Source organism: Tarenaya hassleriana, unplaced genomic scaffold (genome assembly GCF_000463585.1).
Source record: "Tarenaya hassleriana unplaced genomic scaffold, ASM46358v1 Cleome1, whole genome shotgun sequence".
In the NCBI taxonomy this organism is placed as follows: Eukaryota; Viridiplantae; Streptophyta; class Magnoliopsida; order Brassicales; family Cleomaceae; genus Tarenaya; species Tarenaya hassleriana.
The window spans coordinates 2,425,447-2,446,254 of NW_010960187.1; the positions used below are offsets into that span (position 1 = coordinate 2,425,447).

Here is a 20,808-nt window from a genome sequence, read left to right on the forward strand (position 1 = left end):
TCGTGTAGGTAGCTAGCTTTCCGACCAGAGACGCCAATTTGCCGGAGCTGCTGAGGAGTTAAAGCCAAGACGGTTTCCGGGACGCCTCCGTTTTCGCCGCCGCAGAGAGCCACGAAGCGCGTGTAGATGGAGTTTCCGGCTTTTGCGGCTAGTTGCTGATACAGGATGCTTCGTATCAGAGCCAAGAACGGAGTTTGGAACGACTCGAAAGTCGGCGGCGGATACCAGAGACGCCAATTTGCCGGAGCTGCTGAGGAGTTAAAGCCAAGACGGTTTCCGGGACGCCTCCGTTTTCGCCGCCGCAGAGAGCCACGAAGCGCGTGTAGATGGAGTTTCCGGCTTTTGCGGCTAGTTGCTGATACAGGATGCTTCGTATCAGAGCCAAGAACGGAGTTTGGAACGACTCGAAAGTCGGCGGCGGATGAACGTCGATTAACGGCGCGAGAAGCGGATCCACATGTCGGAGATGGCGGATCGCCGCCTCAAGCTCGCCTTCGCAGGTAAGCGGCCTCGCCATGATCCGCGGAAGGGTTACGGCCCGAAACTGCGACGGTTTGCCCTTCGCGGCGGTTAACTGTCGACTCGACGGCGGCGTCGCCATATTCTCAGTCTTACAGCCGACGTGAGCGATCATAGCTCCGGAAGAGGCGGCGTCAGGTGAGAGCTTCCGGATTTTCCGAGGACGGAGGGGGATTTTCGACGGCGGAGACGACGCATTGGCCAATTCCGTGACCCGTTGAGCTTCGATGGTGGTTGATGAGAGGAGGGTACCAGAAGCTGCGGCGGAGACGTTGGATTCCCCGGTGGGTTCCGGCGAAATCGGATTATGGGTTTCGGGTTTGGGTGATTGGGCTCGATTTTGGGTGTGTGGAGATGGCTGAGAAGGGGATTGTTCGCCCATGTGAGACCGAAATCAAAACCAGACGGAGAAATTAGGGTTTTGGGGAACAGAAACGGAGAATCGAAGATCTACTCGGAGGAAGGAAACTCTCCGCTGAGAAACCATGTAATTCGTCTGCTCATCTCTGAGTGAAGCTGAGTCTTTGGGAAAGAAAAGAAGAGTTGGCTCTCGACGATGTCTCTTCTCTTACGCGCTCTAGAGGAGGTTGACTCTCACGCGCATATTGGGCTCGTTTGGGCCTGGGCCTTCATTTTTAAATCCATTCGGTTTTTCATATTACAAATGGGCACAGAATGAAAACCCAACTTTAGAAAAGAAAAAAAAAAGTCAGTAACAGACATATTTTCAGGAAATGAATATTATTGTTAATTTGTTAACACACATATTTTTGTATTTTTATTGCATATTATCGTCTTAATAATAAGTTCACACAAGTTTATATATATTTTTTTATCCGTCTGTAACATTTTATAGGTTATAAGGGTCAGAAGGGAAAAAAAAAAGATTCCATATATATTTGTGATGATCCTTTTTCTGCCTCTCTATGCATGCATGTGTATATATAAGCCTTTTTGAGTGCGTGTGTGTATATACAAAATGTGGATGGCCATATATTGGGACATATTCTATTATTTCATACGTAGAGTGGTTGAGCCCCACAATATTCGATAACATCGATTTGTCGTCAATTCGATTTTTTCGGTTATTTTTTTATTCGGTTCGGTTTGGTTTAGATTCGGGTTTTTTTGTTGTTTAGATGATTTTTATGTCAGATTCTATTTAGTTACGGTTGTGTCTTTTTCCATTCAAATTGGTTCGATTATTGGGTTTATAACCAAAGTTACGATCCAAGTCGATGTCATTGTCAGGAATAGGCGTTTCGTTTCGGTTCTTCGGAATTGATCCGTACCGAACCAAAAATTTCGCTATTTTTTTCGAATCGTACCATTCAAAATTTTTGAATAGTATGATTTTTATAGAACCAAATTTTCCGAAACCGAACCGAACCTTATAAAATTTTCGAAAAACCGAAATTTTCTTAAGAAAATCTAAATTTTTTAACAAAAAACGAAATCGAACCGTACAAGTACCGAAACCGAATCGAATTGAATAATATACGGTATTAATTTGATACAAATTTTAAAATACCGAATAAACCATTTTTAAATCGAACTGCTAAAATTCCGACCCGAATTTTGGAACGCCCTCCCTACCAGAGATGAGGTAAGTCTACGGAAACGTCGACAGAAATCTAAGTGTAGGTTTATAAGTAGTGGTAATTTCGTAAATATAAATTAACTGGAGAGTATTTTGGGATTTTGCGGATTAAATATTATTGACAATGATTATATGTAATGTAATTTAGTAATTTTGTGTATTGCCTTTTACTCGTACGTATAATTTGACCCGGGAAAAATAAATTTACGGAACCGAGAGAGGCTTGGGATTAACAGAGTGATACGTGAGCGACAATTTGGCGATGTCCGAAACGGCTGCGTTTCGAATCTCCGGCGAGTCACTGACGAGAAACTCGTACGCCGCTTCGAAAGCCTCTCGCCAGAACCTCGGCAGCCTGGATCCGGCGGCGCGTGTGTACACGTCCCACATCTTCCTCACCACCTTCTCTCTCTCCTCCACTTCCTGTAAATGTTTTCGTTCATATTATAATTAACTAATACAATCACAAAACCATACCAATTTGATTGGTTGGTTCATATAAATGCACATGTTTGAGATTTTAGATACGAATTCCGCTACAGAAAAACCAATTTGACCAAACGGAATAATACATAAATATACAGAAGAAATAAATATATAATAAAATCGAAAAGAATATATTCAAACTAAATCTAAAATTTTAAAAATAACCAAATAAAATAAAGATCTTCTTTGAAAAATAAATACTTTATTGATAGAAATTGAATTTGAAATATGAACAAAAACCGAATGAAATCCACGTAAGCAGAACAAAAAACCAAATCCCAACAATTACCCCAATTTCCCCTCTAACCCGTGAATGCATAAATTACCTAACAACAAATCAACAAGTTGCCCACCCGCTAATATGCCCTCATGTATTACTGTTAACTTATATATATATATATATTGAGAGAGAGGAGTAACAGTACGAGGATGTCGAGCTCGCCGCCGCCGGAAAACCCGTTCACGCCGGAAAGATAACATAGATATCTACCGCGGCCGCCGTCGCATCCGCCGAAGAAGCCTTTGAGGGTGACGGAGCTGGTGAAAACGGACCACAGAGCCAAGAAGAGAATCGCCGCCAACAGCCATATCTTGAAGCCTGTGATGATTCTTCCGGCCACCGGATATTTCGTTCTTCCGGCGGAGAAGGTCAACGACGGTGGAGACGTCGTCAGAGATTCTTCGTCCTTCATTTCCTCTGGCCTTCGGACCAAACACAGTTTCTTTTTTTCTTTTGCCTTTTTGTTGGATCTTTAATTAGTCGTTGAAGAACGAAAGTCTATGTTTGAAAGAGACGAGTTCGGTGCAGTGTCACTAACCTTTCAAGTGGAGCGTCCACGGTTTATAGGATTTTGAGGAGAACTAACAAAAATATGTTTATTTATTTATTTATTTATTTATTTATTTATTATTGTATTAAAACGTAGAGGATTAAAAAACTCGAAAAAGAGAAAAGTAAAATCCCATTTTCAAAAGGAAATAAAACGAGACTTAGACCGGCAATGTTTCAAGTATTTTAAGCAATCCATAATTAGAATTAAATACTTTAGGTTCACATATTTATCACCCAAAACAAATCGAATACTAAATAAATTTAAAGGAGACAAATTTGAAAGAAAAAAAATTAGATATGATATCGAATAAAAATAAAAAAATCAAATAAATTAATAAACAGATCTTTAGTCGAATGTAAATGAACATAAAAGACCTAAGACTATAGTTTTTATAAAGCTACAAATTTAAATAAAAAATAACCAAACCGTACAACGGCCAAATACATCTATTGATGAAAGGAGATTATACATCATTACATTTAGAAAAATCCTTACCGAGGAAAATGGTTCATATACTTGTATTTACACATGAAATATTCGGAATTCTACGAATATTATTCAGATTTTCAACTAGTAAGGGATGAGACAAAGCTTTTTTTAAACTCAAGTTCGAATCTCCATTCGAAAAAATATAATTATCTCGACTTTTCCGGTTTTTTGAAAGTTACGGTTGAGCCAAATATATGATTAACTTACAGATTATAGAGAAAAAAATGCAACTTAGTTTTTTTCCATATAATTGCAATTAACAATGTATATTTTGTGCTTAAACTTGATTATTTATTCAATTTGAATCTGTTTACTTTCGATCTTGTTCCAAAATATATATATATATATATATATATATATATATATAATTTTTACAAAAAAAAATATATTTTTTTTGTTTTAAATTCGATTAATTTAATTCAAATAAAGTCATAATTATTGATTTTAGATTAAATCTGATTTTCATACGATTTTATATGTACAAAACAAAATATAGAATACCACTTTGTTTTGAATCTTTTAAGCAAATGTATGATTTTAGTACTTATTCGTTAGTACGAAATGCAGCGTGACAGTGTATGCGTGTAAAGAGTCAAAACAACGAATTATATTCAACATCACAGTCAACACCCACGCCGCAGTTGACTTTACGTTGACTTAACGCGTTCATAATCTCGTCAAGTTGCATGTATTAATTTAAGAATGTCGAGACTTATATTGACGGTGGATAAAGTCAACACAGTAAGAGAATAAAGAAGCAGCTGTATCCAAACAGCCCGAACACGAGGATTGAAACCCAAAAACCGAACGGTTCTGGATTGGGACAAAACAGACCGGTTGAACCGCAAATTTTGTTCTGTCCGGTTAAGTGTTGGCAAGAAACAGACCGGTTAGATTGGTTCCAAAATTTTCTTGAATTGTGATTTTATGTTCATAAAATTAGAAAATCACCCACCAACTAACGTTAATTTATTTAGCATTCTACACCGAACAAGAAAACAAAACGGTAATTGTACGTCCATCCGTTTCCTAAACATGTTCTTAGCGCTTTTAATTAATTTCATGATTGATTTTGTCTACGATTATATTCCGTGAAGAGAAAACGATATTCCATTTTCGAATATGTTACAAACTTTGACATTTATTGAGGTCGATAGCTTCTTTCTGGTTGACTCGAAATCGCGAAATAGAGATCAATATATTCTCAAATCTTATGGACCGCCATATATAACGTGAGAGAATATCGATCGTAAAATATATTGACTCGAAAAGATTTTGAGATATAAAGCTTAATATTCTTAACATTGGGACCATAAGATAAGACTCCAAGAGTCAACCAACAAGAGGATATATATATATCGACCGACCCGAAAGATTTCATGGTTGAAAAACATGTCTCAGCACATGAAATATGGCTTTTTTTGCCGTTTATACAATCCAAATGGATATGATGGAATATGTTTGGACTTCCGACCTCACCAGAATCAACCATATTCTCTTCTTTAGGGATACGCTCCTGCTCCTGGTGAATTGGTTGAGTATTAAATCCTTTAACCTCAATGTTAGGGCCGGTTCGAATACTCTTAATCTCTTCATCTACGAGTTGGATAATCTACGTTGGTTTATATCTTTCGTTAACTATTGTTGGAGATTTACCTAATGCGCACACACATTATAAAAGAAATCGTATTCTTCTTTATGGGCATGAAAAGAGTACTAGAATAAATTCCAACATGGCCAATGCGTGCACACGTTACGTTACATTTGGTCAAACAACGTATTATTTACGTATTGCACACACGCTGAAATTAAAACGCCTATAAATACACATTGCATTGATAGGCAGAGAGAGAGAGAGATCCCAAACATATACTCAGACAAGAACCCTAATATATAGTTAGAGATTATTTGGTAAGAGAAAAAGAAGAAGAAGAAGAAGAAGAAGAAGAAGAGAAGACATGAAGAAATGAGGAATTGGTTTGATAGCCAAGGATGACTTGCCTGCTCCCTATGCAGCTAATTTAAATATTTTATTTTTTTGCATAATTTTTCTAAATTATTTTGGGCTTTGTGGTCAGGCAGTCTCCTTGGCTATTCAGACACTCCTCTTTCTCCTCATGTCACGCTCCTTCTTATAACAACATTTTTATTGCAATGTTGTATATTTAATGATGTTTTAATCTCCATATCTATTAGATTTTTGTTGAAGTATTATAGCATTTTTATCTCTATATATATATTTAAATATTCACACTCATATTTACCCAAATTAACCAAACCATCCAACAACAGTGTCCAGATCTTCACCCAATCTCTTCGGTTTCCATCTTTACATGAAGCTTTTACTTCCATTTTGTTTTTACCAATTCTTCCTCTCTAAACTCTAACATAACAACAAATAAAGAAATCTAGATCCACACCCAAAAAAATAATAATAATAATTTACACTAACGATCTCCACCATCTTGATGATTCTTCATATCCGAAGGAGGCAAGAAACTCTCCAAAGACAAACCACAAATATTAAAGTCAACCTCTTCGATCCTCCACGTCTCTTCTATCCTTCTCCGGTGGTTTACGGCGCCGCCGTAACGGTTTAACGTCGTCACCGTCCGACCCCCGTGGCCAATGTTAACGGCGTCGATGAATCTGTAGTCCTCGATGACGGATTCCACGCTCGTCTCCCAGAAAACCCCGTTGTTGTTGTTTTTGTGGTTGTTGCTGCTGCGCAAGGACTTGACCTGCACGAGTTTGGTGTCGCCGAACTTGACGAGCAGGCCCGTTCGCTGGCTGAAGTATCCCCACACGCTGTGGTGCATGACCTCGGTGTTGGGCGAGCACTGAGCCTTCAGGACGTCGGAGGGCGTCTCGAGCTTTAGGACGAAGCAGTCTTCTCCGTTCACGGATTGTTCCCCGATGCATACCGCGTCTAGGAAGAGACTGGCCGTACACCTCGGGTCTAGTCCCTGCGTATGCATGAGAGTTTCTACGGTTTTAGAAATATCGAAATCAGTAAATCGAATATATATATTGCTTATAATAGTAATCTATTCCAAGTTATATTGTAGGATGACACTAAAAGAAAACTTCATGTGTTTGTAGGAATTGCGTTATTTCAACGTATTAGAAGGGTGTACCTGAAAAAAGCGACGGAGCGGGCGGGGAGGGCCGCGATGGGCATGTGACGGCTGGGCGGAGGACTGGTTCCAAGCCACCTTGCCGTCACTGCCCGCACTGATCTTGAAACCCGAAACCACGAGCTCCAAGAACCAGAGGTTCGGGTTCTTCTGCCAAAGCACAAACCCTCCAACCTCGAAAGCACTTCCTCCTTTGGCAGGCCGCCCGGCCGTGGCCGTGGCCTCGGCCTCTCCCAATTGCATCTCGGAGCCGTGCATCTTCACCTGCCCGACGGCGTACATGCTCTTCACTCCATTCAACGCCGCTGGACCTCCGCACGCTGCTACGTACTGCTGCACTATGTACTTCGCTGTCGACGCCTCCTGTCAAGTATTAATTTATACACGAGTGAGTACGTAGTCTGGTTTTTGTTGTATTAGTTGCATATATGGTTACAAAAACATAATGTAGGGTTTAAGTAAATATGATTTGTAATAAACGGTTCCACATTGATTGCTTTCATTGATTATCTTGAATTATCAACATATTTGGAGTATAATTAAGATCAAGACTTTAGGATAAATTTCTAGGACAAAAGTTATAGATAATGCAACGTTACGTTCGTCAGATGATTTATTGTCGTGGATTTGTAAGAATGCTTATGACTTAAGGTAAACCTTAATAGATACATGAAAGTATCCTCAACCCTTTCATGTACAGAAATCATCATCGGAACGTAAATATGGCCAAAATCAAGCAATCCCCAACAAAGAAACAAACCCTATATATAGAGATAAATGAATCGAGAAAGGAGAGAAAATGCAAGAACTCAGAACCTATGAACTTATATCTAATGCGTGTCTCGATGACAAAGGTCGCAGATTCAAACAATTCCTAAGAGAAATGGTTCGTCATGGATTAATTTATGCGTACGTACGATGGAAGAATCGTTGATGGGTCTCGAGAGACAACATTCAAGAGGGACTTGAAATGGGATCAGGGGGCTTCCGACAATCTTGAGCAAAGCCACGAACTCGTTGTCGGATTTGGACTGAAGATGATGATTCTGTGGTGCGGCGGCGGAGGATCTGTCTCCTCCGCCGGTGGCGAAGGTGGCAGCGGCGGCGGCTTTCATGAGAGCATGCATGTTACGCCACCGTACGGCGGCGTTGTTCCCCATCTTCGTGAACATCTCCTCCGGTACCGGAACTTCCAACACCGTCTCCAACCCATCTTCTCTGTCCAGATTCGGACACAGCTTCCTCATCCTCTTAAGTTTTCTATATATTTCTTTGGAGTTTTTTCTATGGATGGTGTGGTATTTTTGGGATGATCTTGAGAGAGAGAGAGATAGCGGAGCTTAGGGTTTCCCTTTTTCTCTGATTTTTGTTGGAGATCGATCAACGAGATAGATTTTGAAGGATCAAGAATATGACAATTTTTTTTATAAAAAAAATTTGTTTTTTGGTGTTCTGGTATTGGCAGGCTTGTAAATTTAGGAGTTCCTTGCGCGTAGCTATCGTGTAAGCACGATTTTCGGAAGATCATATAAATATTACATTTTATAGTTTATTATATTATATACTATATAACTTACTCACAGACATATATTTATACACCCCCGCATTATATGTATATATACACATACACACACGGATACATTATATTACGTTTTTTCTAAAGAATTTCAAGATGAGATTTTTGGTTTAGAACAGAAGGAGAAGATTGAATGAAGAAGAACAGAAGCTACGAATATGCAGAACAATTCAGAAAAGGAATTGTCTCTTATTCTTACTTTTCTCACAAAGAAACATTTACATAATATAGACTTTCTTAGTCTACAAGAAAAGGAAGGTACGTTGTAGAATATACAATCAAAGATATTTACCATATAGACTGATTAAATTATGCCTTAATATATTACATATAAAGATCTTCATCAGAAGAATGCGATTCTCCTCCAAATACTCTCTTTGCTTCTGAAGATTTGCTCTGTTGCGTGTTGGTTAAGTTATCCAAGTTGTCCTTGTCTCGAGTGCAACTCTCGGTTGGTTGATCTTCTTGTATGTGCGATTTGGTTTGTTCTTCAACATTCCCCCTCAAGATTGGTCGGCGATATTCGGTAAGACCAATCTTGAAGAGTACTTTGTTAAGAACAAATGAACTTGTCGCCTTGGTAAAGATGTCGGCTAGTTGGTCGGCACTTCTCGTATACATCGGAGATATAGTCCCGTTTGTGATATTTTCTCTTATGAAGTGGCAGTCAACTTCAATGTGTTTCGTCCTCTCATGAAATACGGAGTTGGCTGCGATGTGTAGAGCGGCTTGGTTGTCACAGTGAAGTGGAATCGGTCTTGTCGAGTCGATTCCAAGATCTTTCAAAAGTTGTTTCAACCATATGATCTCGCTTGTGGTGTTTACCATGGCTCGGTATTCGGCTTCTGCGCTTGATCTTGCGACCACGGTTTGTTTCTTGCTCTTCCAAGTGACAAGATTGCCTCCAAGGAATGTGCAATACCCGGTTGTCGACTTGCGATCCGTCCTATCTCCCGCCCAGTCCGCATCGCAATATCCAATGATCTCTGTATGCTTGTTGCTCCTCATCCATAGACCTTTGTTCGGTGTTCCTTTCAAATACTTTAGTATCCGGTCCACCATTTGCCAGTGAGTCGTAGTTGGTCCGTGTATCCATTGACTAACCTGATGCACAGCAAAACTCAAGTCAGGTCGTGTAATTGTGAGATATATGAGCTTACCTACAACACGACGATATTGCTCCGCATTATCAAGTGATTCCCCCTCGCGTTGATCTTTGAAATGCTCCTCAATCGGTGTGCGAACGAGCTTGGCTCCAAGTTTTCCTGTCTCACTAAGTAGATCAAGAACATATTTTCGTTGTGAAAGAAAAATATCATGTGAATCTCTAGTAACTTCTAAACCAAGAAAATATTGAAGATGACCAAGATCTTTAATATCAAACACGGTTTTTAAGTATATTTTTGTGTCCTCAATACCACGTGTATCACTTTCCGTAAGTATAATATCGTCGACATAGACCAAGAGAACGATGATACCCGTGTCGGTGTGATGAATAAATAAGGAGTGATCGGAATGACTACGCTTGAAACCTCGCGTTATGAGAGCATCATGTAATTTTTGGTACCACGCGCGCGGAGATTGTTTCAATCCGTAGATAGCCTTGTTCAAACGACAAACTCGGTTGTCATGAGTATAACCCGGCGGTGGCTGCATGAAAATTTCCTCATCGAGATCACCTTGAAGAAAAACATTTTTGACATCGAGCTGCCACAAAGACCAACATAAGTTAGCAGCAAGAGAAAGTATAACACGAATAGATGAAATTTTAGCTACGGGAGCAAAGGTATCTGTGTAATCTTCTCCGTAAGTTTGAGTGAAACCCTTGGCGACCAACCGAGCTTTGTATCATTCTATTTCCCCGTTACTATGGTATTTGATTTTATAAACCCATTTTGATCCGATGGCTTTCTTTTCGCGGGGTAACTCGGTGAGCTGCCAAGTACCGTTACGTTCCAATGCTTCGATCTCCTCTTGCATGGCTGTAACCCACAGTGGAGATGTCTTGGCTTGATCATATGTTTGAGGCTCAGAATCCTGCATAATAGTGCTTAAGAACGATACGACATTAGGTGGAAAATCATGCAAGGAAGCAAGAGGATGAATGAAATGTGCCACGTTGGATAATTGACTTTTTGCATTAGCCAACACTTTCCAAGTTGGCTTTCGATCTCGTGTACCACGACGTAATAGTGGAACATCAGATGGTTCACTAGAGAAAGGGGCTTCCTGATGGTCAATGTCGGAGGGCAGTAACAATTGAGAATCAGTTTGCGCAAGAACAAGCGATGGAGAAGCTTCCTCCTGACACGTAGCATCCGAGGGTAGACTTGGGTTTTCGGTAGGAACGACAGACGTATCCATCGGAGGTGTCGGACCTGTAGTGTTAGTCGAATCAGAGGGAGATGAAAAACGAGAAAGTTCAAGAGGAACCTGTGTGGGATCACCCATGATTGGAGAAAGAACCGATGTCGGAGGGAAGTCGATGAGTTCTCGGCGAGGAGATGAAGCTCCCGGAGGGGGACCAAGGAGCGAAGGGCTTTGTTGCATCCCAATGTGTTGATAGGAATTTCTAAGTCGTTCAGGGTATGGACAAGAATCTGTGCCTTGCTCCACAAGTTTGTCTAATTCCTTCCGATTCTTGTCGCCAAAGTAACACAGATGTTCTTCAAATTTCACATCACGTGAGGTGAAGATTCTTTTTGTCGCAGGGTTATAACATGTATAACCTTTTTGATCCGGTGGATAGCCCAAAAAAACACATCGAATGCTCTTGGGTTGAAGTTTATGTCGTTGCCCTTCATCTACATGAACGAAACAAACACAACCAAACACACGTAAGTGTTCAAGGGAATCTTTATGATTATGAAGTACCTCAAACGGAGATTGATCATCGAGTATTTGTGTTGGTAGACGGTTGATCAGATAACACGCCATCCGCACGACATCACTCCAATATATTGTCGGCACATTACGATGATAGAGGAGTGTTCGAGTGACTTCCATAAGGTGTCGGTTTTTGCGGTCGGCAACTCCATTTTGTTGAGGTGTGTTTGGACATGATCGTTGATGGATAATGCCATGATTGTTGAGGAAGTTTCGAAACTGATGACTTGTGTACTCCCCACCGTTATCTGTTCTAAGACATTTGATCTTTTTGCCAAATTGGTTAGAGATAAAAGCATGAAAAATCTTAAACGTATCAAACACATCACTTTTGTGTTGTAACAAATATAGCCATGTATATTTCGTTTTTTCGTCTATAAACGTGACAAAATATTTAAAATTATCTCTTGAGAAACATGGAGATGTCCACACATCGGAATGAATCAAATCAAATGCATTATCATAAACTGTCTTTGAAATAGGAAACACCGATCTACAATGTTTACCAAGCACACAAGCTTCACAAAAATCGAGGTCAACATCCTTGGTGTTTGGAAAAAGTAATCGGAGAACTTTATTATGAGGATGCCCTAATCTAGCATGCAAAAGAGAGTGGGAAACATGAAAAAGAGAATGAGATGAGGTTTGCAAGTCTTCAACATAGTAGAGATTGCCATGCTTTATTCCTTTGCCAAACGTAGTATCCGACTTAGTATCCTGAAATAATACGCTATTAGTATCAAATATAATGCGACAAGATGTATCATGAATCAATTGAGAAATCGATAACAAATTGGTTGTAAAATCGGGAACATATAATGCTGAGAATTCTATGCCAAATAATCGAACAAGACCATGTCCTTTAATAGAAACATATTTACCGTTAGCAACGGTGACCATGCCAAATGATTGTTCCAATGTAGAAAATAAACTTTTATCATGAAACATGTGTGTGGTGGCACCCGAGTCAATGACAATATGCGGTTTCGAGAGAGAAGAAAAGTTACCACTTTCTTTATCCTTCATAGAAAGGACAAATTGTTTGAATTCCTCCTGTGTGAAGGATATGGTGTTGCCGGCACTCATAGCAGCCCCTTTGGATTGTGGATCTCGGTACCTATTTGGTTTTAGGTGTGGATTGAGAATCCAACATCTCTCCTTGCTATGGCCGAGCTTCTTGCAGTGGGCACACGTCGGAACACGTTTGTCTTTTGGAGTTGAGAAGATCGGCGGATTCTTGGTGGTGTAGTTGGCCATTGCCAATGGACCGCCAAATAAGTTCCTTCCACCCTCCTCCGTATTGATCATCATACATACCTCGGAAAAAGACGGAAGTTTGGATTGACGCAAGACATGGTAGACCAAGTCGTTGAATGATGGATCCAATGTAAGGAGCAATCCGAAAACTTTGTCCTCCTCGGTTCGTTCGAGACAAACTTTTGCATCAACTGTAGGAGGCCGGATCTCCTCAAGCTCGTTCCACAAAGCCGTGTACGTTCCTTGGATTTTGGTGAAAGGCTGGCCTTGCTGCTGCAATTGTGACAACTTCTTTTTTATTTCGTAAATACGACTTATATTGGATAAATTACCGTAAACTTCCTTTAGTGCATCCCACAACGTCTTTGCGGACTCCATGGAGATGAATGATTGTAATACGGTTGGATCAAGGGAACCTTGCAAAAGGACCAAGGCAAGTTGATCATCTTGATGCCGTTTTGCTTTCTCCTCGGTATGAGATGGTCTTTGTTGAGTTCCAGTCACCGGAGCCTCTCCTTCGGCCTCGATTTGTGAAGGTGGAGAGGAAAATTCTCTGTCGGTGATATGACTCCATAGACCTTTGCTACTAAGCGTAGCTTTGGCGGCTTTCGACCAAAAGAAATAGTTTTCACCGTTGAGGGTGATCGGGATCGGCTTTGACATCGCCTCCATGATATCAATGGGGAGATTCGAAACGTATCGATGTGAAGAAATTGAGAGAAAGGGTCAGGAAAAAAAAAACAAAGGGAACGTGTATCGGATCTTTAACGCTCTGATACCATAAAGAATTTCAAGATGAGATTTTTGGTTTAGAACAGAAGGAGAAGATTGAATGAAGAAGAACAGAAGCTACGAACATGCAGAACAATTCAGAAAAGGAGTTGTCTTTTATTCTTACTTTTCTCACAAAGAAACATTTACATAATATAAATTTTCTTAGTCTACAAGAAAAGGAAGGTACGTTGTAGAATATACAATCAAAGATATTTACCATATAGGCTGATTAAATTATGCCTTAATATATTACATATAAAGATCTTCATCAGAAGAATGCGATTCTCCTCCAAATACTCTCTTTGCTTCTGAAGGTTTGCTCTGTTGCGTGTTGGTTAAGTTATCCAAGTTGTCCTTGTCTCAAGTGCAACTCTCGGTTGGTTGATCTTCTTGTATGTGCGATTTGGTTTGTTCTTCAACATTTTCTCGTCTCGATTTCGAATAATAAGATATCGAGGATAATTTCTAATTAATTTTACTTAGTGCTTTTTTTTTAATTATAGTTAGTTTTCTTTGGAGTTCATTTTTTATAAGAAAAACATTGTTTTAATTTTGTCTAATGTATCATGATTTTTGTTTATAGCGATACGTTTTCACGTTATGATGAGATTTATGGTTCAAATATTCAGAGAATACTAAAATTTTTCATAGGTTTCATTGGAGATATATGGACTATTGTCGTTAAAGAATAATAATTAATTATATTAAAAAAAAATATACTCATTTATCATTTTTTTTATCCCCAACAACCTAAAATACTTCATTTTGGGATTCTACTGCAAACCCTCCAGCTGATATATTTAAATTTTATAATTATCTAGATTTATGAAATTCATAATTTCCTTAATAACCAGCTTAAGTTTCAATCCCATCTAGTTTTTTCATTATCCGGCGATTTTAGTTATTTATTCACTGTTCAAAAAGCAAGCCGTACGTCCTCGAGCACAAATCTAAATCTCGAGGCACCATGATTTCACAAAATGGATACGAGAATATTCTGAGTCATTAATTTTTATTTGTTTCTTGTAAATCGATATTTCACAAATACATTGGGAATTCCAATATGGAAACTAATGACCATTATACATTCACTAAATAAAAAAAGGTTAAAGTTAATATGAATATTTTTGGACCATTATCTGTAAATGGAATGCACTTTACAATTTACCGTATGGACAAAAGAAGAATCAATTTTACAATTTATCATATAAAAAAAAAAATCCATTACAAGATAAAAAGAAAAAAAAATCTCCATCGCCCTTTGTTCCCGTAACCGAGGAAAACTCGAGTGCTTCGGACAAAGATCGTCAAATTCGGGAGTTTTTCTTTCACGGACTTCACCGGTGTTAAGGGCAAACAAAAAAAATCTTCAGATAGATTCCGGCCGGACAAATCTTCTTCGATCCGGATCCAAAAACCCATCTCATATAGATCTGCATAACAGGCGGTTACTCACTGATCCAGATACAAAACGGCCCTTTTGCTTCTTCTTGCTTCCTCTAATGGCGGATCATCAACACGGCAAGTTCTCCTTCTTCTTGTTCTCTTTCGTCGTCTCCTTAAGTGTACTTCTATCTTTGTCTTCAACCGGGTCTCTGGTTCTTGCAACAACCTCTGGTTCTGTCTCGATTACACAAGAGACCGATGATGTTTGTCCTGATGGAGGTTTAATCAGTAGTAAATCCGACGGGCAAACTGATCTGTTGCATAAACTCGAGGATCTGGTTAGGAATCTTACCGAAGTAGTTGCTAGATTAGATGCTAGGCTGTCTGAAACTCAGGTTTCGCAGCGTGTTGGCGAGGATTGCGATTTTGGGAGATCGAGGAAGCCATTGAAGGAGAGGAGTGAGATTGGTCAGAGAAAAAATGGTGATGAAATCGAACATGACAGAGATGATGCTAATGATGAAGAAGAAGAAGATTACAGTAGTGGAATTAAGGAGAAAGCTAAGGCGTTCACTGTTACCAAGTATAGTTCACTTTGGTCGGAGAGGTTTCAGTTCACTTCGGCTGTGAAGTTAGATTCAGATGCGACTTGTCTTAACGTTTTGCCGTTTCGTGATCACGAGGGTTTAAGCAAATACTTTGCAGTTGGGGATTCAAGAGGTAGGGTTTATGTGTTCTTGAGAAATGGGGATGTTCTCGTTGAGTTCTTCACCGCCTCTGATTCGCCCATCACGGCTATGATTTCATATCTTTCGGCGTATAAGAACGACAGTTTCTTGGTGACGGGCCATCAGAACGGGGATATCTTGCTGCATAGAGTCCAGGAAAGATCGAACGGGGAGGATTGGAACTCGGTTTCGATGGAACATGTCGGCAAGTGTTCTGGCACAGGAGATGCAGAAGATGTCGGCGTGCCAGTCACTCTCTTGGAAGTGCATCACGTTGGTCGAGTTAGGTATATATTGGCAACGGATCTCAGCGGGAAACTCACGGTTTACACGGAAAACGGGACGGTTTATGGGTCAGCCATGCCGACGAGTAGGCCACTCGTGTTCTTGAAGCAAAGGCTGTTGTTTCTCACCGAGACTGGTGCTGGCTCACTAGACTTGAGGAGTATGAAGATCAGGGAATCTGAGTGCGACGGTCTGAACCATTCTCTCGCAAGAACGTATGTTTTCGACGCCACAGAACGGTCCAAAGCGTACGGGTTCACATCCGAGGGCGAAATCATTCACGTTTTACTTCTGGGCGACGTAATGAACTTCAAGTGTCGGGTTAGATCCAAGAGAAAGTTCCAGATGGAGGAGCCCGTCGTTATCCAAGCCATCAAAGGCTATTTGCTCGTCGTCGATGAAGAAAAGGTCTTCATTTACAACGTATCTACCCAACACTATGTCCGAACGAGCAGTCCCCGGCTTACTTTAACAGCGGGTTTAGACGAGATAAGATCCACGTTCTTGAACCGTCACGACCCGGGAGGCAGAAAGGTAACGCCTTTGATGGCCAGTGACCGAGACAAGATCGTGGTAATGAGCTTAGGAGATGGATACATTGCGACGTACAGATCGAAACTTCCGGTTTTCAAAGGAGAGTTCAATGCGACGATGCTATGGAGCAGTCCGGTGTTTTTCTTCCTACTTTTCCTCTTCGGGGCATGGCATTTCTTCGCCAAGAAGAAAGATGCGCTCACTTCTTGGGGACCCGACGATCCTTTCGCCTCTGAACGCTCCGACGATCTCATGGAACTACGGAGAAACAGAACCACAGCCATGGTGGGTTCTTACAGTTCGGGCGGGTCCAATGACTCGAGCTCGAGGGCTCAGGTGGATCAGAACTACAGAGCCACCGGTCCCGAGATTAAGTATCGTGGCTCGAGCCTTCAATCGACCGGATTTGGTCAGAGAAGAGAGAGCTTGTTTGTTAATAACAACAAGGTTGTGGAGGACGAGAGTTAGTAGATCCTTTGGTTACATTTTCTCCTTTCTCCTTTTATGACCGGACGGTTAAGACACACACCGGTTAGTTCCTTGAGTTGTATTGTAATATGGACACCCGGGTTAAGAAATTAAATTTACGGGTTAGCCCTTCTGTTCGGTTTAGCTCCGGTTTAGGAAAAATCGTATTGGCAAATGAATCTGAATGTTTTTCAGTTTTGTTTTGGGGGCGGTGAATTTGATTTTTTTTTTCTCAACTTTAGAAAACTATGTTTTAGAGAATTTTATATAAATAGATGAATTTTTCACCAAAAACTTTTCATAGAAAACTATGTGGTAGAATTTGTTAGTTTTTTTAAAAATTGATATATTTATATAACATTTTTAGTGTCATGTATTTCTCTATTAGTTTTGGAAGTGTTCAATCTATTTATACGAGATTTTATTTCAAAATGGTCAAAATTATCTTATTTTCTCTCGATTTTTACTAGTCAAGTTGATTGAGCAAATATTTTAGAGGAATTGGATGAAATTGTTAAAATCTTGAAAAAAAAATCGGACGAATTATTAGTATTAAAAAAAATATTAGATAATTTCAATATTTTCAAGGGAAACCAGATAAATCGTAAGAATTAAAAAGACTTATTAGTATTTTCTACTTTGTATAATTATTTGTTGAATGTCAATTTTTGTTAACTAATTTAATGACCAGTCATCTATATGTGTGTCGTTCAATTTTTGTAAAAACAAATTAAGGTTCATTTTTAATTTTTAATAAATATCATACATACTTATTTCGTAATATTAAATGTAATTATGTCGTGATTATTCAATCGTGAAATCCAGATCTGATTTACGAGTAGTGTAAATTAATTTACAAATGAGAAGCCAAACGTAGGCTAATTAATTATTATCAGAGGGTTTACAAAAATCCAGCAATTTAATCCAAATTTATAGCTTAAGAATAGAATAATTAACTCTAGTAAGTTAATCCTCTCTAATATTGATTAAACTCGTTGTTGTGAAAGATAAAGAATAATTAATCGTATTGAATAATATCACGCAGAATCTCCAGTTCTTATGTATGAAAATAAAACTATATTAATTAATATAAAAAGGCGGAAATATACCATTCACGATTGTGACACGATAAATAACGCCAATCATATTCAATAAAAATATTCCTACCACTTTCTTGTCGTCATTTTAGGCTAACCATTAATACCATATATTTTTGTCGGAAAACATTTATTTATTTTTGTTACAATCAAATTCTAATCGTACAGCTTTCGCTCGAATAATTATTTTGCAATTATTTTACTATTTTTAACAATTTTGTTTTTATTATTAACAATCCAAGAACGAAATCAACGCTACCAATATATTCCATTTGAATTTTGATCTTCCAATTTTTTTTTTGGGTAGATTGATCTTCCAATTTAGATGTTATTACATGTTTCTTTTTTTATTTGCTAGTTTTTTTCTAACGATTTTGTCTGAAAAAATGTGAAATATAATGTTAAAAATACAAAGAATTCCATACAAAAGTTGTTAAACCGAGACAAAAATGATCTGACCAAGATAGATATATATATTCACAACAAAATTATTAATAAACTCATAAAATGATCTTTTCATGCACATGCATGTGCACTAGTCATGATGGTAAGTGGGTTTAGATGAGCTTTTAAATTTAATTTTATTTATCAAATTTTTATTACAAGTATACCATTTTTTTAACGCATTAATAACAAGATGCTTGGTCAAACAAAAATATAAAGCAAAACTTCCCAACGCATTAAGTCTCTAACCAATACGTTTGTTTCTATTAAATTTCATGTAGCTTTAAAACGTGGTTAATGCCACTAAGACAAAAATTACTTATAGCTTATACACTCATTCCTTATACATTTCAATTTTAGCCCAATATTATCATTTACTAGATTTGGTTTCATTTTCATATTTTAAATTTATATTAACTACTTAAGATTTTTTATAATTATATTTCATTTGTATAAATATTATAACTCTAAATATTTTAGGATATGTCTGTTATTTTCTAGAAGGGGATTGAATTGTCATTAACCATCTTCTGGGTAAATTTCCTGTAAAACAGATTTATTTATCACTTGCTCAAAGTATAGTTGTATCAATGATATAATTCTTTTAGTGGTTAGCTATATAGCAGAAAGTTTTAATTTACAACCCATAAATTTTTTTTATAAAACATAAAACTGTATGTAATTTTATAAATGATTTATTAACAAAAGATTGAATATGGAAAGTAGAATGACATCCCTATATAGAAACCATCATTCCATTTCTTCATACTTATTTACCAAAAAATACAAGTTAAATATAATTCAAAGCTTGAATTGATTATAGAAGAATTAGTCAAATAATCTAAATTTTTAAATCTTAAAGAAGAATATTAATTCCAATAACTGTATTAATTTTCCCTTGCGCTGAATTTCCCATCTAAGGATGAACCGGAACCAAAGCTCGTCTAGCTCGCAATACGAAGTTCATTTCATTATGACCGTTGGATAAGTCAACAAAATACAGACCCCATCATCTAACGGTTTAATTTCATCGTTTGGCGGAGAGCAGGATAAATAAACATACACCGAGAAACATCCGAACAAAACTTACCTCCTCAAATCGATCGTCGTCTTCTCTGCAGAAGAGGCCAAAACCCATCTCTCCAACCTCAAAAAGCCGAGAGCTCTGACCAGGGACCAACCTAAAGGAACTAGGGTTTCTCAGACCACCAAATCAGACGACCTTTTGCATTATGTCATAGGAAAACAATCGCAGAGAAAGGGGTGGTCTCATTCGCATCTGGCCTGGGTCTTCACTCTTTGGTTCTATCAGCGAAAGAGAAGCTGGTGGGGAAGAAAAGTCAACGGTCATGGCGGGTCGTAGAGAAAGAGTCCAACAGGTCCGCGGATCCCGAATTGTGATCGCAATCGTGATCGGTGTTCTTGTCGGGTGTGTTTGCGCCGTCATGTTTCCACGTGGGTTCTTCAACTCGGGTTCATCGCTCGCAGTCAAGGATCGCCTCGAGAAATCGAGCTTTCAGGTTCTGGATCTTGTGCCCTAATCTTTGTACAATGGAATTTTTTGTGCTCTAGTCTACGATTGATGCCCTGAATTTCAAATGTTCTGTGCACGCAATTTAGGCAATGTAGGCATTGATTGGATTGCATCTCTGGGAAATGCTGGAAATTATTCAGGGTGTTGTACTTTGTCGGAATTTTGTCCAATATTTTACTGATACTTATTCTCTAGATGACTACATAATCTGAACTCAGAACTATCAGTTGAGTTGATATAATTTGAGGTTTGAAAGTGAATTTCTTGGTTTGGTTTCTTTCATCTTTCCAGGATTCTGCGGGAAAATCGAGCTTATAGATTCGATTGCATCTCTCCATCCTCGCGAATCTATATAATGCATTATGGAGTTCCTTATTAACGGTCCTCTGTTGCTGCATTCATTCTTGAACTTTTGGTTTGGGTTTCAGAACTCGTAGATGATAATAAATTACGCACATCTAAGTATCTAACCGATGCAACTTTCAAATGACATGTCTTTGTGATGTCAATGGGTGTTTCGCTAGGCATTGCTTTCGAAGTTTTCTTGTCATTTTTTACCATCGTTTGTCTGACATTCGTATTTGTAGGCAAAAATGGTAAGTTTCTTGGTGTTAGATGATTGGGTCAGGGAGCTTACAGAAAACTTTGTAGTTTTCTATGTTCAATCTCACTGTTTCTTGGTTTTTCTTCAGGGAGGATCGCCGTCATGTGAATCGTCTGAGCGGCTCAAAATGCTCAAAGCAGATTTCATGGCTCTCTCAGAAAAGAATGCCGA

General features: G+C 38.7%; 6 protein-coding genes across 7 annotated transcripts in view; 2 read left to right on the forward strand and 4 right to left on the reverse strand.

Annotated features, from left to right (window-relative positions):
• The window catches only part of LOC104806339 (putative DNA-3-methyladenine glycosylase YfjP), a 2,621-nt gene extending 1,580 nt beyond the window's left edge, over positions 1-1,041 (reverse strand). The window contains exons 1-2 of one of the 2 annotated variants that reach the window (XM_010531196.2): positions 286-1,041; positions 8-85 (exon numbers count right to left, since the gene is read on the reverse strand). In XM_010531196.2, the coding sequence (XP_010529498.1) occupies positions 8-85; positions 286-901 (694 nt within the window). In that variant the 5' untranslated portion in view covers positions 902-1,041. Of the gene's footprint in view, positions 1-7; positions 86-225 lie in introns of both variants that reach the window. The other variant, XM_010531188.2, reaches the window with a different exon arrangement.
• Positions 1,042-2,006: 965 nt separating this feature from the next.
• LOC104806349 lies at positions 2,007-3,421 on the reverse strand. Its single transcript, XM_010531209.2, has 2 exons — positions 3,031-3,421; positions 2,007-2,542 (listed from the first exon to the last, which is right to left on the reverse strand). The coding sequence occupies exons 1-2, from the start codon at positions 3,295-3,297 to the stop codon at positions 2,324-2,326; spliced, it is 486 nt and encodes a 161-aa protein (XP_010529511.1). The 5' UTR covers positions 3,298-3,421; the 3' UTR covers positions 2,007-2,323.
• Positions 3,422-5,348: 1,927 nt separating this feature from the next.
• Positions 5,349-8,439, reverse strand: LOC104806359. Its single transcript, XM_010531221.1, has 3 exons — positions 7,982-8,439; positions 7,065-7,427; positions 5,349-6,893 (listed from the first exon to the last, which is right to left on the reverse strand). The coding sequence occupies exons 1-3, from the start codon at positions 8,309-8,311 to the stop codon at positions 6,375-6,377; spliced, it is 1,212 nt and encodes a 403-aa protein (XP_010529523.1). The 5' UTR covers positions 8,312-8,439; the 3' UTR covers positions 5,349-6,374.
• Positions 8,440-11,918: 3,479 nt separating this feature from the next.
• On the reverse strand, positions 11,919-13,586 carry LOC104806366. Its single transcript, XM_010531235.1, has 2 exons — positions 12,534-13,586; positions 11,919-12,243 (listed from the first exon to the last, which is right to left on the reverse strand). The coding sequence occupies exons 1-2, from the start codon at positions 13,453-13,455 to the stop codon at positions 12,236-12,238; spliced, it is 930 nt and encodes a 309-aa protein (XP_010529537.1). The 5' UTR covers positions 13,456-13,586; the 3' UTR covers positions 11,919-12,235.
• Positions 13,587-14,817: 1,231 nt separating this feature from the next.
• LOC104806374 (uncharacterized membrane protein At1g75140-like) lies at positions 14,818-17,102 on the forward strand. Its single transcript, XM_010531246.1, has one exon. The coding sequence runs from the start codon at positions 15,060-15,062 to the stop codon at positions 16,956-16,958; it is 1,899 nt and encodes a 632-aa protein (XP_010529548.1). The 5' UTR covers positions 14,818-15,059; the 3' UTR covers positions 16,959-17,102.
• Positions 17,103-19,611: 2,509 nt separating this feature from the next.
• The window catches only part of LOC104806383 (arabinosyltransferase RRA3-like), a 2,629-nt gene continuing 1,432 nt past the window's right edge, over positions 19,612-20,808 (forward strand). Inside the window, exons 1-2 of the mRNA XM_010531259.2 lie at positions 19,612-20,019; positions 20,726-20,803. Coding sequence (XP_010529561.1) covers positions 19,849-20,019; positions 20,726-20,803 — 249 coding nt within the window. The 5' untranslated portion in view covers positions 19,612-19,848. The remainder of the gene's footprint in view (positions 20,020-20,725; positions 20,804-20,808) is intronic.

Coding starts and splice junctions, on each gene's coding strand:
- LOC104806349 (XM_010531209.2), bottom strand. CDS start 3,297: ATGAAGGACGAAGAATCTCTGACGACGTCTCCACCGTCGTTGACCTTC. Junction 2,543..3,030: donor GCGGCGAGCTCGACATCCTC/GTACTGTTACTC, acceptor AAACATTTACAG/GAAGTGGAGGAGAGAGAGAA.
- LOC104806359 (XM_010531221.1), bottom strand. CDS start 8,311: ATGAGGAAGCTGTGTCCGAATCTGGACAGAGAAGATGGGTTGGAGACG. Junction 7,428..7,981: donor CCATCAACGATTCTTCCATC/GTACGTACGCAT, acceptor AATACTTGACAG/GAGGCGTCGACAGCGAAGTA. Junction 6,894..7,064: donor CGCTCCGTCGCTTTTTTCAG/GTACACCCTTCT, acceptor ATGCATACGCAG/GGACTAGACCCGAGGTGTAC.
- LOC104806366 (XM_010531235.1), bottom strand. CDS start 13,455: ATGGAGGCGATGTCAAAGCCGATCCCGATCACCCTCAACGGTGAAAAC.
- LOC104806374 (XM_010531246.1), top strand. CDS start 15,060: ATGGCGGATCATCAACACGGCAAGTTCTCCTTCTTCTTGTTCTCTTTC.